Raw genomic sequence first — 14,991 nt, forward strand, 5'->3', positions numbered from 1 at the left:
TCACGGATAGGAAGAGTCAATATTGCTGTCAGTTCTGTGCAACTTGATGTATAGATTCCAATCAAAATCCTAGAAAGTTGTTTTTGTGAAAATTGACAAATCGATTCTATAGTATATATGGAGAAGCAAAAGACTCAGAGAAGCCAATACAATATTGAAATGTTAGAACAAAGTCAGAGGACTGACACTACCCAACTTTAAGTCTTACCATAATTAAACTACAATAACTTTGAGCTACAGGAATCAAACTGTATTATTAGTGAAAAAATAGACAAAGAGAGGAGTGCAACAGAATAGAGAACCCAGAAACAGACTTATACATATATAGTCATCTCACCTTTGACAAAGAAGTAAAAGCAATAGAACCAAGCAAATGGAGTCTTATCAGATGGTGCTGAAGCAATTGGATGTCCACACATTAAAAAAGCGAACCTAGACACAAACTTCATTCCTTTCACAAAAATTAAATCAAAATGGATCATAGCCCTAAATGTAAAATGCCAAACTACAAAATTCGTACAAGATAACAGAAGAATATCTAGATAACCTTGGGGTTGGCAATGACTTTTTAGATACATGATGTATGAAAGAAAAAAGTGACAAGCTGGAATTTAATAAAATTAAAAACTTCTGCTCTGCAAAAGACACCGTCAGTAAAAAGACAAGCTATGTACTGGGAGAAAATATTTGCAAAGGACATATCTGATAAAACATACAAAGAACTTTTAAAACTCAACAGTAAGATAATGAGCCAACTGATTTAAAAATGGCCAAAAACTCTTAATAAATATTTTTTCAAGATATACAGCTGGCAAATAAGCATCGGAAATATGTTTAACATATAATTAAGGAATGCAAATTCAAGCAACAATGCCATACCACTACATTCCAATTAGAATGGCTAACACCCAGCACTAAATGCTGGAAAGGATGTGGGGCAATGGGAACTCTCAATCATTGCTGGTGTGAATACAAAATGGCTCAGCCACCTTGAAAAACAGTTTGGCAGTTTTTTACAAAACTAAACATTCTCTTATCAGACAATGCAATAATTGTGTTCCTTGATATTTACCTAAATCAACTGAAAACTTATGTCTATACAAAAGCCTGTGTGCACATGAATGTTTATGGCAGTTTTATTCATAATTTCTAAAACTTGGAAGCAACTAAAGCAAATGAATAAACAAAAATACATTGTGATACATCCAGACAATGGAACATTATTTAGCAATAAGAAGAAATGAGCTTGTGTAGCTACAAAAAGAATGGAGGAAACGTAAATGCATATTGCTAATTGGAAGAAATCAATCTGAAAAGGCTACATACTGTATGACCCCAACTATCTGACATTCTGAAAAAGATAGAACTATGGAGACAGTCAAAATATCAGATCAGTGACTTCCAGGGATTTGGGGAGAGGGAAGGATGACTAGGTGGATCTATAAGATTTTTAGGGCAGCAAAAGCATTTTGCATGATACTATAATGGCAGGTACATGTCATTATACATTTATCAAAACCCATAGAATGTACAATACAAAGCATGAACCCTAATGTAAACTATGAACTTCAATTGATAATGATGTGTCAATGTTGATTCATCATTTGTAACAAATATGACACACTGGTGGGGAATGTCAACAATGGTGGCGAAATCATGTGTGTGTGTATTGTGTGAGGAAGGTGACTGTGTGGGAACTCTACTTTCTGTTCAACTTTGCTGTTAGCCTAAAACTTTTCTAAAAATTAAAGTCTATTAAGTAATGTGTGCATCAGTCATCATCAAAGTATTTTTTAGAGCTGGCCATGGTGATGCTCACCTGGAGTCCCAGCTACTCTGGAGGCTGAGGCAAGAGGATCGCTTCAGGCCAGGATTTCAAGGCTGTAGTGCACTAAAATCACGCCTGTGAATAGCCACTGCACTCTAGCCAGGCACTATTGCAAGACCTCATTCCTAAAATATTTTAAAATATTTTTAGGCTCAAGCAGGTGCAGGGACTTACAGGCAGAGCAAGCCCCATCTCAGCTGTCCACAGCACAAAATAGAGGTTACCCTAGAGCATTTCCTCGCAGTCCAAAGGGGACTTTCTTATTTATTTTTACCAGTTTGTAGGGGAAACATTTAGTTCCTAGGAGGCCCAGGGACAAAGTCAGCTGAACAGCTGTAAGCCAGCTTCCTGGGAAGCTTTCCAAAAGCATGGCAGCATTCAGCCGTCTTGTTCCCAGGGGTGCCACCAACATCATGCTCTTGTAATGTGTGCTAGACATAGGACACACCTGTGGTCACCAACCTCTTACCATTTTTCCTACTTGGTTTTTCACCTGCTCTAGCCTATTGTGGACATTTTCCTGTTTAATTCTGTGTCTTTTATGTCCTTCCAGAGCACTTGACACACACAACATGGAAACAGGATGTCATCTCCCCTTCCCAAGTCTCTCAAGGTCGATGGTTCTCAATCTCAGCTACGTACTCAAATCTCCCGGGGAAGGCTGGTCACGGGGCTCATACCTGGAATCCCAGCACTTTGAAAGGCTGAGATGGGAGGATCTCTTGAGCCCAGGAGTTCAAGAACAGCCTGGGCAACATAACGAGACCCAGTCTCTACAAATAAAAAAAATAGTTGGGCATGGTTGTGTGCCTGTAGTCCTAGCTGCTCGGAGGCAGAGACGAGGATTGCTTGAGCCGAGGAGTTTGAAGCTGCAGTGAGCCTTGATCACACCGCTGCGCTCCAGCCTGGACAACACAGCAAGAATCTGTCTCAAAAACATGAAAAATCTGGGGAGACTGAAAAAATTATAATACCTGCAACCCACCTCCTGAAATTCTGATTTAATTGATCTAGGCATGGGTAGTTTCTCAACCTTCCTAGATGATTCTAATACACAGCTAAGGTTGCAAATTACTGATCTCAGAGAGTCATTGAGATTCACACTGGCTCCAGCCAGTAATATAAATAGACTTGTAAAAGAGTTTTAAAGACACTCTTCCCTGCTCTATCCCATCCCTAGAGTACACAGGAAGGTTCTAAGAAACATTCTTTTGTCAATTTACTTTTTATTTTTATTTATTTGTTTGTTCGTTTGTTTGAGACAGAGTCTCACTCTGTCACTCAGGATGGAGTACAGTGCACAATCTCGGCTTACTGCAACCTCAGCCTCCTGGGTTCAAGCGATTCTCCTGCCTTAGCCTCCTGAAACCAGCTAGGATTACAGGCATGAGCCACCACACCTGGCAAATTTTTGTATTTCCAGTAGAGATGGGGTTTCACCATTTGGTCATGCTGGTCTTGAACTCCTGACCTCAAGTGATCTGCCCCCCTTAGCCTCCCAAGGTGCTGGGATTACATGGGTGAGCTGCTGCACCTGGCCCTATCCATTTATTAACTAATTTTAATAGATATATATATATATCGAACACCTACTAAGTATAAGCTAGGTGCTGAGAAAATACAGACACTTCCCTCGAAATGTTGAGTACAAAAAGCACCGTCAACGTAAATATCTCTAATACAAGGGACAAAGTTATAGGATCACCATTTATGGTTTTAGTTTGCACAGCACAAAAATCCTAAGTCACACTCCTTTTTACAAGCTCTGTCCTGACTCAGGGCTGTGTCAGCCAGAAAGAAGAGGAAGGCCTCTTTGTAATTTACCCTAAGGTGCCCCACAGGCTAGACGAAACCCTGGCCTCATGCAGAATAATCTCAGCTAGGTACTAGCACCATGCCTAGAATATGAGAGGTACTCTATTTTTCCATGTTTATTGAATAATTAAAAAGGGCTGCCCAGAAGTATTCAGAAGAGGGGATTAATTCTGTCCAGGAGGATTAGGACCAGAAGGGCTGAAGCAGTGACGTTGGAGCAGGACTTTGAGGAATGACATGCCCCTTGGAGAACCAGAAGACAAGCATTCCTGGCAGGTGGGATGACCTACGGAGTAGAGAGTGGATATCTGAGGCATTTATAGCCTTTGAAACATAGCAGGAAGGGACGCCATGAAGCAGGCAAAGTGAGTTGGGGATAAGCAGTGGAGGGCTTGCTGTGGAGTTGAGAATTTTACCAAATTGGGAGTAGTTGCAGGATTTCCAGCTAAGATGTAACACAGACAGATCTTGGCTTTGAGATTATGCTGGTGGCCCTGCAGAGGAAGGACTCAGGAGCGACTGGGGTAAAGCACAAGTAGCCACCCAAGACTCCAAGTAAGAGTTGGAAAGGTACTTAGTATCCATAAGAATCCCCAAGGGAACACTACAATTAGATTCCCAGGAGTTCTGAGTTATAGACTGTTTCTCCCTCAGCCCCATGTACGCTGTGCTCACATTCTGTGTCTAGGCTACCAAGGGCACCCTCATGTTTTCTGGTTGGCTATCATTGCTTTTGCAGTGGGTAGAGCAACAGCCTTTGTGTATGTATCCTTAGACAATCTAATGCGATCAATAGTCAAAGAAGAAATAAAGTTTTGAGAGAGCCTGGGCAACACAGGGAGACTCTGTCTCTACAAAAATACAAAAATGAGCCAGGCATGGTGGCACATGCCTGTAATCCCAGCTGCCCAGGAGACTGAGGTAGGAGGATCGCTTGAGCTCAAGAGTTTGAGGCTGCTGTTGGGGTTAGCCGTGAACACACCACTGCACTTCAGCCTGGCAACACAGCAAGACCTAATCTCGACTTTAAAAAAAAAAAAAAAATTAGCCGGGCATGGTGGCTTTAAGAGGATATGACTTCTGAGACCCTCCAAAACTGTTTACAATTAATGGCAAAAGGGCCAGGTGCAGTGGCTCATGCCTGCAATCCCAGCACTTTGGGAGGCCGAGATGGGCAGACTGTTTGAGCGAGCCCAGGAGTTTGAGACCAGCCTGGGTAACATGGTGAAACTACATCTCTACAAAAATCACAAAAATTAGCTGGGCAAGGTGGTGCACACCTGTGGTCCCAGCTACTCGGGAGCTTGAGGTGGGAGGATACTTAAGCCCAGGACTTCAAGGCTGCAATGAGCCGTGATCACGCCACTGTACTCCAGCCTGGGTGACAGAGCAAGACCCTGTCTCAAAGGAAAAAAAAAAAAAAAAAAGCAAAAGGAAATCAACGACAAAAGAAACCCTTAATCAGAGGGAGATCAAATGACTAATTGTCATTCCTTTCCTTCCAGAGAGCTATGAACCTGTAAGAAACAACCACAAACTAAACCATGAAAACCAGAGTGTAAATAAGCTTCCCGACACTTTTTGGGTCTTCCTATATTTTGGAGACTCCAAGTAATTTTATTTAGCCTCAGAAGTGACAGTGCAAAGTTGGGCATAGTGGCTCACGCCTGTAATCCCAGCACTTTGGAAGGTAGAGGTGGGCGGATCACCTGAGGTCAGGAGTTCAAGACCAGCCTGGCCAACATGGTGAAACCCCATCTCTACTAAAAATACAAAAATTCACCAGGCGTGGTGGCAGGCGCCTGTAATCCCAACTACTTGGGAGACTGAGGCAGGAGAATGGCTTGAACCCAGGAGGCGAATGTTGCAGTGAGCCGAGATTGAGCCATTGCGCTCCAGCCTCGGCAACAAGAGCAAAACTCCGTCTCAAAAAGTAACTAAATAAAAAAAAGTAGCAGTGCAATACCCAAAGTCCCCTGCAAGAAAGAATTTGTGTTCATTTCCTGAGATTTACATCTGAAATAAGTAGAAGTAAAGGATGATTGTATGCTCTTATTTCCACACGTTCTCTCATGAAGTCTGAATGCTTTTATTGAAATGTAAAATATTTTATAGTAGCTTGTCTTCTGTCACTTAAACAAACAAAAATTATCAGGTCCCATCTGTATTGCTAAACCAGAATGTCTAGAAATAGGGCCGAGAAATGTATATTTTAACAAGCTCCCAGCTGATTTCACCTATTGACTCTCTGACTTCAGGCATCTACATAACCTTTGCCCTGTTCACATTGCTTTGTTGCTATTATTCACTCAAATTATTTTAGATTAATTAACTTTAACATTTTACTCATCCTAATCAATATCCATTAAATCATAGGTTTGATGCATCTTTAAAAATACAAATCAAAAAACTATTTTTAAAATCTATTTGTGGACTGAATAAAATCAGCTCCAGTACCACCCCACTACTGCCTCCTAAAGGGGCAAGTTTGGGCCCAAATCAGTTAAAGCCAAACGTTGGTGCCATTTCCCTCTTTTTTCACAACCCCTCTTGCTAGGCCTGGGGATGTCTCACAGCCCTGTGGAAAGCCCCTTGCTGCCAAGAGGTTCCCTTCTCTCCCTCTTTTTCCCCGCCTATATCCTTCTGTCACCCCAACAAACCTGACTCGAGCTATACCTGACTTAGAATAGTGTCACTGAAGCATGTTAATGAATGTTAGCATGTAATTTGGTGATGGGTAGCAGGTTGAGCCTTTAATATGCAAAAGTGATTTTCTAAGAGTGGGACTCTTTTCCAAGCAGACATGTTTGTAGAGCCTTTTTCCTTTCTTTTTTAAATTTTTAATAGAGATAGAGGCTCACTTTGTTGCCCAGGCGGGCCTCGAACTCCTGGGCTCAAGTGATCCTCCAGCCTTGGCCCCCTAAAGTGCTGAGATTACAGGTGTGAGCCACCGTGCCTGGCCTATAGATTCCTTTTTATCCAGACACCTTGCGCATCTCTTCAGCCTCGCTTCTCTTCATCTCTCCTCACTCGCTAGTTTTTTAATCATTGGAACACAACGTCCTCTCTTTTAATACACAAGCTTCCTGCTGCCGCACAGCCTTTGCATTTGTTTTCCTTCCACTAGATTTTCAAGTGGCTGCCACCTACACATTTCTCTTGGTTTCAGCTTAAATGTCACCTCTTTCCTAGAAGCAGTCGCTGACCAACCAGCTAAAGCTACACCACTTCCTATCCCCCAACAAACACCTCTACCTCAGTAGTTCTCAACTGTGCCCAAGGGGACGTTGTCGGTTGTCACCACTGGAGTATGTGACTGGCATCTAGTGGGTGGAGGCCAGGGATGACGCTAAATACCTTAGAATGCACAGGACAGCCCCCTACAACAGAGATTTCTGTCCCCAAATGCCATAGTTAAGAAGTCAGTCTTTATCACAAGATTCTTTCTCTTAGTAATAAACAGTATCAGAAGTGATGGGTTTTGTATTTCTTCCCTAAGCTTCTTAGAACCTGGAGTTCAGGGTTGTTTCGTGAAGAGCACCTGACACCTATGTGACTTGCCACAAATTGATCCACTTTGACTAGAGCTCACGGCAAGTTGCAGATGCCTGACCCAGACTAAAGGATGAGCCAGAGAAAATGTCGAGTCGGTTTTCAAATTTGTTCCATTGTTGTTTTGTTAAAACAAAGCTGTTCTGTTTTCAAGAGACAAACAAACAAAAACAACTTTTATTAATGAGCACGCATACAAATAAACCTAGACAACCACCAAGAGTCCCTCACAGTTTCACGTATTCACAGAATTATTTCATCTTTAAAGCCATCAGTGAAGGATTAGTTCTGCTGCTTGTTAAAGTTGTGCAAAATTTCTCAATTTAAACATACAGTCTTTTTTTTTTTTTTTTTTTTTTTTTGAGACTGAGTCTCGCTCTGTGGCCCAGGCTGGAGTGCAGTGGCCGGATCTCAGCTCACTGCAAGCTCCGCCTCCCGGGTTCACGCCATTCTCCTGCCTCGGCCTCCCGAGTAGCTGGGACTACAGGCGCCCGCCACCTCGCCCGGCTAGTTTTTTTGTATTTTTTAGTAGAGACGGGGTTTCACCAGGTTAGCCAGGATGGTCTTGATCTCCTAACCTCGTGATCCGCCTGTCTCGGCCTCCCAAAGTGCTGGGATTACAGGCTTGAACCACCGCGCCCGGCTCTAAACATACAGTCTTAATCATACCAGTGTTCTAATGTCCCAAGACTGATTGTAGGTATTGGAATCTCAACAATACCTTAAATAATAATAATAATAAACTCAATGTAATCTACAAGATTAATATATTTAAAGGAAAATGATTCATTCACTAAATTCCTCCCCTTTCTTCCTTCTTACCCATTCTCCCTCTCACTTGACAATTTTTTTCTACAGTATATGATGATAGCCAAATTACCCAGTATCAACCGTTCCAAAAAAATAATGTTATTTTAAAAGATACCATACAGCAAGAGACTTATAGGTGTAACACCACTGAAATTATTTACTAAGCCCTGGTCGGGCACAGTGACTCACACCTGCGATTCCAATACTTTGGGAGTCTGAGGCAGGCAGATCACTTGAGGTCAGGAGTTCAAGACCACCCTGGCCAATATGGTGGAACTCTGTCTCTACTAAAAATACAAAAATTAAGTGGACATGGTGGCTATCCCAGCTACTCAGGAGGCTGAGGCAGGAAAATTGCTTGAGCCCGGGAGGCGGAGGTTGCAGTGAGCCAAGATTGTGCCACTACACTCTAGCCTGGATGACAGAGCCAGATTCTGTCTCAAAAGAAAAAAAAAAATTATTTACCAAGCTGTGTTTTCGTAGTGTTTTTTAATTCTCCAAACTGCTTCAGTATCTGTAGTGTATTTTACATTTCAAAGACTTCTCACATGTAACATTTCATTGGAATTACCACTGTACATCATAGTTGATATGGAAATTATTACATCTAACAGACGAAGAAAATGTAGACATAAAGAACCTTTTGCTCTAATGTCATCCAGTGTAACTGCTAAGAGTTAGGATTAGACTTAAATCCTATTCCTAATTCTGTATACTACCCTAAACTCCTAAGCCCCCATACATTGTACTTCACAGAATGCTACTAGTCACTGTGCTCATGCATTCCAACAAGTTTTGGAAATGTTGTGTTAAGCAAAGCTAACCAGATTCCCGGAGTCTTTATCATGCATCATAAATCCCCAGGGAGGATCCAGAGACTACAGCAGGTGCCATAAAGTTAAAAGCCCCACACCTGCCAGCCAGGTAACAAAGGTGAGCATGCAGTAAGGACTTGGGGATTAGAGGGCCATCTAGTGGGGCCCTGGTCACATAGCAATCCAGTCCAATCTTGCCAGGTCTTTCCAGAGAAGCTACAAATCTTGGCTTTAATTTCGAATCTCCAGTTTTGTACATGTTGCCTTAAATTTGAGGGGAAAAGAAAAGACACTACAGTTTAAAAAAAAATAAAATTTTTGACCAATCAGGCCAGCCACATTTGGGAAAACTGAAATACTGTGTATCACTATCTTATTTGCCCACAGAATTTTCCTTCAAAAGACCTATAATTTCCTAGAACGATAACAGTGTTAAAAATGTTGCCTCTGGCTGGGCACGGTGGCTCATGCCTGTAATCCCAACACTTTTGGGAGCCCAAGGTGGGTGGCTCACCTGAGGTCAGGAGTTGGAGGCCAGCCTGGCCAATATGGTGAAACCCCGTCTCTACTAAAAATAAAAAAATAAGCTGGGCGTGGTGGTGGGCATCTGTAATCCCAGCTACTCAGGAGGCTGAGGCAGGAGAATCACTTGAACCTGGGAGGCAGAGGTTGCAGTGAGCTAAGATTGCGCCATTGCATTTCAGCCTGGGTGACAAGAACAAAACTCCATCTCAAAAAAACAAACAAAAAGTTTCCTCTGAAAGCAAGCATTCTGTTGTCCCAGACAACTATGGTATGGGTAGCTCTGAACCTCAACCACGAATTATTTCAGAGTTTACTCAAACTGAAATTGAAATTAATACCCAGCCTTAACTATTCATGTAGAAATGTTTCTTTTCTGACAAATCTAGCCCTTGCAAATCTATACTTTTGTTTTGTTTTGTTTTAAGATGGAGTTTTGCTCCTGTTGCCCAGGCTGGATGCAATGGCACTATCTCAGTTCACCACAACCTCCACCTCCCAGGTTCAAGTGATTCTCCTGCCTCAGCCTCCCAAGTAGCTGTGATTACAGGCATGCGCCACCATGCCCAGCTAATTTTGTATTTCTAGTAGAGATGGGGTTTCTCCATGTTGGTCAGGCTGGTCTCGATCTCCCATCCTCTGGTGATCCACTCGCCTCAGCCTTCCAAAGTGTTGGGATTACAGGTGTGAGCTACCGTGCCTGGCCGGCAAATATATACTTCTAAACAATTATACTGGTTTAGTATAATTGTTTTTTTATATTGTTTTTTATATTGACTAAAGATATCCTTACAATAAGCTTAACTGAATTGTAAAAAAAAAAAATACAGGAATTGATTAGATATGAGAAAGACACTTTGCCTTTCCAAAACAATTTTATCTTTTTTTTTTTTTTTTTTTTTTTTCTTAATAGAGAGGGGGTCTTGCCATGTTGCCCTGGCTGGTCTCAAACTTCTGGGCTCAAGCTATCTGCCCACCTTGGCTTCCTAAAGTGCTGGGATTACAGGAATGAGCCACGGCACTAGCCTCCAAAACAATTTTAAACATAAAAGTGGTTTGGAGACAATTTAAAATTTGGGTCAAAACTAGTGAGTTTCAAACACTTGTATCTGCAATGTAACTTGTAAGGCAAAAAAGGCAGCCTTTTCCCCACTCCAGCCTTTTTTTTTTTTTTTTTTTTTTTTTTTTTTTTTGCTTTATTTCTTACCTTCTTGGTTCTAAAAATTTGTTCAGAAAGCCCGGTGGTTGTTTAAATGCTTAGCACCGTGACACACATGTAATAAAAATTGCATAAATGGGCTGGGCATGGTGGCTCATGCCTGTAATCCCAGCACTTTGGAAGGCCAAGGCGGCTGGATCGCCTGAGGTTAGGAGTTCGAGATCATTCTGGCCAACATGGTGAAACCCTGTCTCTACTAAAAAAAATACAAAAAATTAGCTGAGCATAGTGGCGGACACCTATAATCCCAGCTACTCATGAGGCTGAGGCAAGAGAATCGCTTGAACCCAGGAGATGGACGTTACAGTGAGCCAAGATTTCGCCATTGCACTCCAGCCTGGGCAACAAGAGCAAAGCTTCATCTCAAAAAAAAAAAAAAAAAAAAAAAAAAAAAAAAAAAAAAAAAAAAAAAAAAATTGCATAAAATGTGTTGAATCACCTGGCAAATGATCTTCTTTCCCTGGTGTCTACGTGTTCCATACTATTGTCACCTCTTTTAACTGGTAAAATAGCTACCCCAATTCAGAGATCCAGTACTTAATGCATCACATTTCCAGAGTCATGAAAAAACAGCCATACCTGTTAGGGTGAATTAAACTCACTTTATTTCCCCATGGAGGAAATTAAAACCCATGATTTGAAACCTTTGGAAAACACAGGAAATGCAACATTTAGAAGTATAATATAGAAACAGATTATCATGCAATGCTTCCAAATGAAGTCTCATATTGGATTTGTTGATTTTTAAGACAGATTTCCCTCTTCTGCACAGCTCTGATGGCCAAGATAGAAGTTCATTTGCTATGTTTCCAGTGACTATTCTCTCTGATGGATACAGGATTTATGGGGTCTAAAGAGAACATACAATTCTAAAGTGTTCGTGTTTGACAGAGAACTCTACAATGATCAGAAGGATTGATTGAGCCTGTTTTAGCACAAAAAATTAGGACTACATTAATGATGAGGTTGACTATACACAGTTTGGAGCAAGAGAGTTACTCTACCCAGTGTCACTGACATGTTGGAATGCCAGATGAAACTGAAACAGAAAAATTGTCTTGGAGTCTAAAAGACGTCCGATATGTTCAGTCTTCTGCAGTCATGGGCGTAAACTCTCAAAGAGCACCACTGGGTCTTGGTTCATGGCATAAAGATTATTCTCAATGTAGATATTGTCTTCTGCTTGGACTTCCTTTTTAACTGCATTTTGCAAAGTTTTAATTTGATGGCTGCTAAATGAAACACTGTAGAAAGAGTTGTTGAAGAATAACATGAGTAAGAAAAAAAAAGGAGACCACTTCTCACATATGAGCTGCACTTTCATTTATGATCAGGCAATATCAGGTATTCGAGACTATAGGAGCCCGGTTCACACAAAGAATAAAATAAATAGTGCTTTTCTAGAGTTGTAAAAAGTGGGGCTCTTATTATTAAGTTGAAGAAAAGTCTGTTTAATAAGCAGCTAGATAGACAACCTAAGAAGTATTCAAAAACTCAGACTGGTCTCTTTGAAACTCACATAATAGAATACAAAAATGGAAAATCTAAAAATACAGGGCTGTGACATCAAACTAAGTGGCTGAATCAAGATGCACATTTTCAAATGTGGCTAAGAATTGGGTGACTGGTGTTTTTCCAATTGTGGCTTGTGATCCTTTAGAGAGGGTTGTTAAATCTACTTAGCGATCTACATCCTATATTCAAGATAAAAACAGAATAGAGAAACATTGAATATAGTTAAATAGTACTGTTTCACAAGTGTACACTGGATCATAGTGTTAAAAATCTTCCTGTGCTGGGTGCAGTAGCTCATGCCTCTAATCCCAGCACTTTGGGAGGCCATGGCAGGAGGATCCCTTGAGGCCAGGAGCTTGAGGACAGTGTGAGCAACATAGCGAGGCCCCATCTCTACGAAAATTTTTTTTAATTAGCCAGATGTGGTGGCTTGTGCCTATAATCCTGGCTACTCGGGAGACTGAGACAGGAGAATCACTTAAACCTGGGAGGTGGAGGTTGCAGTGAGCCGAGATCACACCACTGCACTCCAGCCTGGGCAACAGAATGAGACTTTGTCTCAAAAAAAGAAATCGGTAGAAAGAGTGGAAATACAAGTGAGGGAAGAAGGTGGACTTAATTTTAACTTATGTGTAGCGTTTTCATGTAACTGTTTATTTTTATATAGTATATTTGTATATAGTGACTATTTGTTAACAAAGCCTGCCCCCAAAATATGGAGCTTGTCTTCATTCAGCTGCAGATGAAACACATGTTCACACATTTAAAGAACTGTGAAAAACAAAGCTCCACTATGGTCCCTAAACAGGTCAGTCATCCATGTGTGACGACACTTAGTTTAAGTGGCAATGAGCTCAAATAACTCAGTGTGATAGAACTGCCGAGAAGATAATGTTATGAGGAAATGTTCATAATTTGTTAGTGTGCGTTTTTTTGTTTGTTTTTATACTTTATACATTTCTCTGTCATTCCAGAAATATTTATGAGCACGGATTCCTGAGATTGAGTCCTTTATATGCTGTGATGTGACCTTAGATGTCACTCAATATTTCTGAAGCTGTTTTCCAATCTGTAAAATGAGAATAGTGCCTCTCTCACAGTTTATTGCTGTAAAGGGCTTGATTGCAATAACAAAAGTCGACGTATATTAAGCACTTACAATATGCTGGGCACTGTTCAGACAGGTTCTGTGGATTGGCTTAGGTAATTAACTCAGACTCAGGAAAGTCTGTGTACAAGCATCCAGTGAAGGAGATCTAGGCTTAATAGATGGAAGCCTAAGTAAGAGGGATGGGATTCTGAATTAAAGAAAGTCCTTGCTTAAAACTCAACCTGTACCAAATGAAGTAGGCTGGATGGCTTTAGAACTAGGTAGTTGTCTCTTAGCATTACAGGCAATGGGGCAGATGGCCTAGGGGAATAGATGCAGTAAAGGGTATTTAAATTGTAACTGGTGCCGGGCGCAGTGGCTCACGCCTGTAATCCCAGCACTTTGGGAGGCCAAGGTAAGCAGGTCACCTAGGGTGAGGAGTTCGAGACCAGCCTGACTAACATGGCAAAACTCCGTCTCTACTAAAAATACAAAAATTAGCCGGGCATGGTGGCAGGTGCCTGTGATCCCAGCTACTCAGCAGGCTAAGGCTGGAGAATTGCTTAAACTCAAGAGGTGGAGGTTGCAGATCACACCATTGCACTCCAGCCTGGGTGTCTCAAAAAAAAAAAAAAAAAAAGTAACTGGGCAGCAGGATAGACTGAAAGGTCTTTAAAAGCAAGTTCAAGTGCCTGCAAGGCTAGACAGCTAATATAGATCAGTGGAGCAGGCTGGGTAGGGAGCAGCAGGGAATGATGGAAGCTGTAGAAAACTGGAGACACTTGCCCTACCTCAGTACCTTTGCACTCATTGCTCCTGCAGCCAGGAATTATTTCCTCCAAACTAGCTGCTTTCCTGGTGCTCAAACAGACCCTTATCCTGTTCTATAGTCCCCATGGTGTTTATCTGTAAGGACGTAAAAGAACCATGCTTATTTGCTTACATGGTTTTTGTCTGTTTTATTCATCTCTTTGGAATATGATAGTCAATAAACACTCAGTAAGACAAAGCATTGAATATGGTGAAACCCCATCTCTATCAAAAACACGAAAAAATGGCTGGGTGCGGTGGCTCATGCCTGTAATCCCAGCACTTTGGGAGGCCGAGGCAGGCAGATCACCAGAGGTCAGGAGTTTGAAACCAGCCTGACCAACATGGAGAAACCCCATCTCTACTAAAAATACAAAATTAGCCGGGTGTGGTGGTGCATGCCTGTAATCCCAGCTACTCGGGAGACTGAGGCAGGAGAATCACTTGAACCCGGGAGGCAGAGGTTGTGGTGAACAGAGATGGTGCCGTTGCACTCCAGCCTGGGCAACAAGACCGAAACTTGGTCTCAAAAAAAAAAAAAAAAAAAAAAGACAAAGCATTAAACGAAATAAAAGAGCAAACTAAAGCAACAACTCATTCAATGTTTAGTCCCGTCGAGCAAATCTTGCAATTTAGTTATCTTGCCCTATGGGGTTTGCTTAAGATTGAGATGCTCCCTCTGTACCAGCTTTGTCACAACTCCAGGGAAAGACACAAAGCTGCAAATATCACTGGAGGGTAAATAATAGAATTGCTCATTAAAGTAGACCGTCAGGATCCAAGGTATATGATGGGGAGTTTAGGAGAGAGACAGAAATCTGTTTTTATTTTACCAGAGTAGGAACCTCAAACATATTGATAGAAATACTTTCAAGCTTACCTTAGTTGTTCAATCTCCTTTTTGAAGAAATACTCTAAATTAAAGGGGTGGGGAGAGAGGAGTTGAAGAGAACATTAAACATCTCAGCAAGAGTTTATAATATTTTTTCAATCAAGTGTATTATTTCTGTTATTA

The 14,991-nt window shown here is 41.4% G+C and overlaps 1 protein-coding gene across 1 annotated transcript in view; it reads right to left on the reverse strand.

Annotated features, from left to right (window-relative positions):
* Positions 1-11,156: 11,156 nt before the first annotated feature.
* The window catches only part of HAVCR1 (hepatitis A virus cellular receptor 1), a 37,830-nt gene continuing 33,995 nt past the window's right edge, over positions 11,157-14,991 (reverse strand). The window contains exons 8-9 of the mRNA XM_030927590.1: positions 14,857-14,890; positions 11,157-11,805 (exon numbers count right to left, since the gene is read on the reverse strand). Coding sequence (XP_030783450.1) covers positions 11,661-11,805; positions 14,857-14,890 — 179 coding nt within the window. The 3' untranslated portion in view covers positions 11,157-11,660. The remainder of the gene's footprint in view (positions 11,806-14,856; positions 14,891-14,991) is intronic.

The sequence above is a fragment of the Rhinopithecus roxellana genome, chromosome 3 (genome assembly GCF_007565055.1).
Source record: "Rhinopithecus roxellana isolate Shanxi Qingling chromosome 3, ASM756505v1, whole genome shotgun sequence".
In the NCBI taxonomy this organism is placed as follows: Eukaryota; Metazoa; Chordata; class Mammalia; order Primates; family Cercopithecidae; genus Rhinopithecus; species Rhinopithecus roxellana.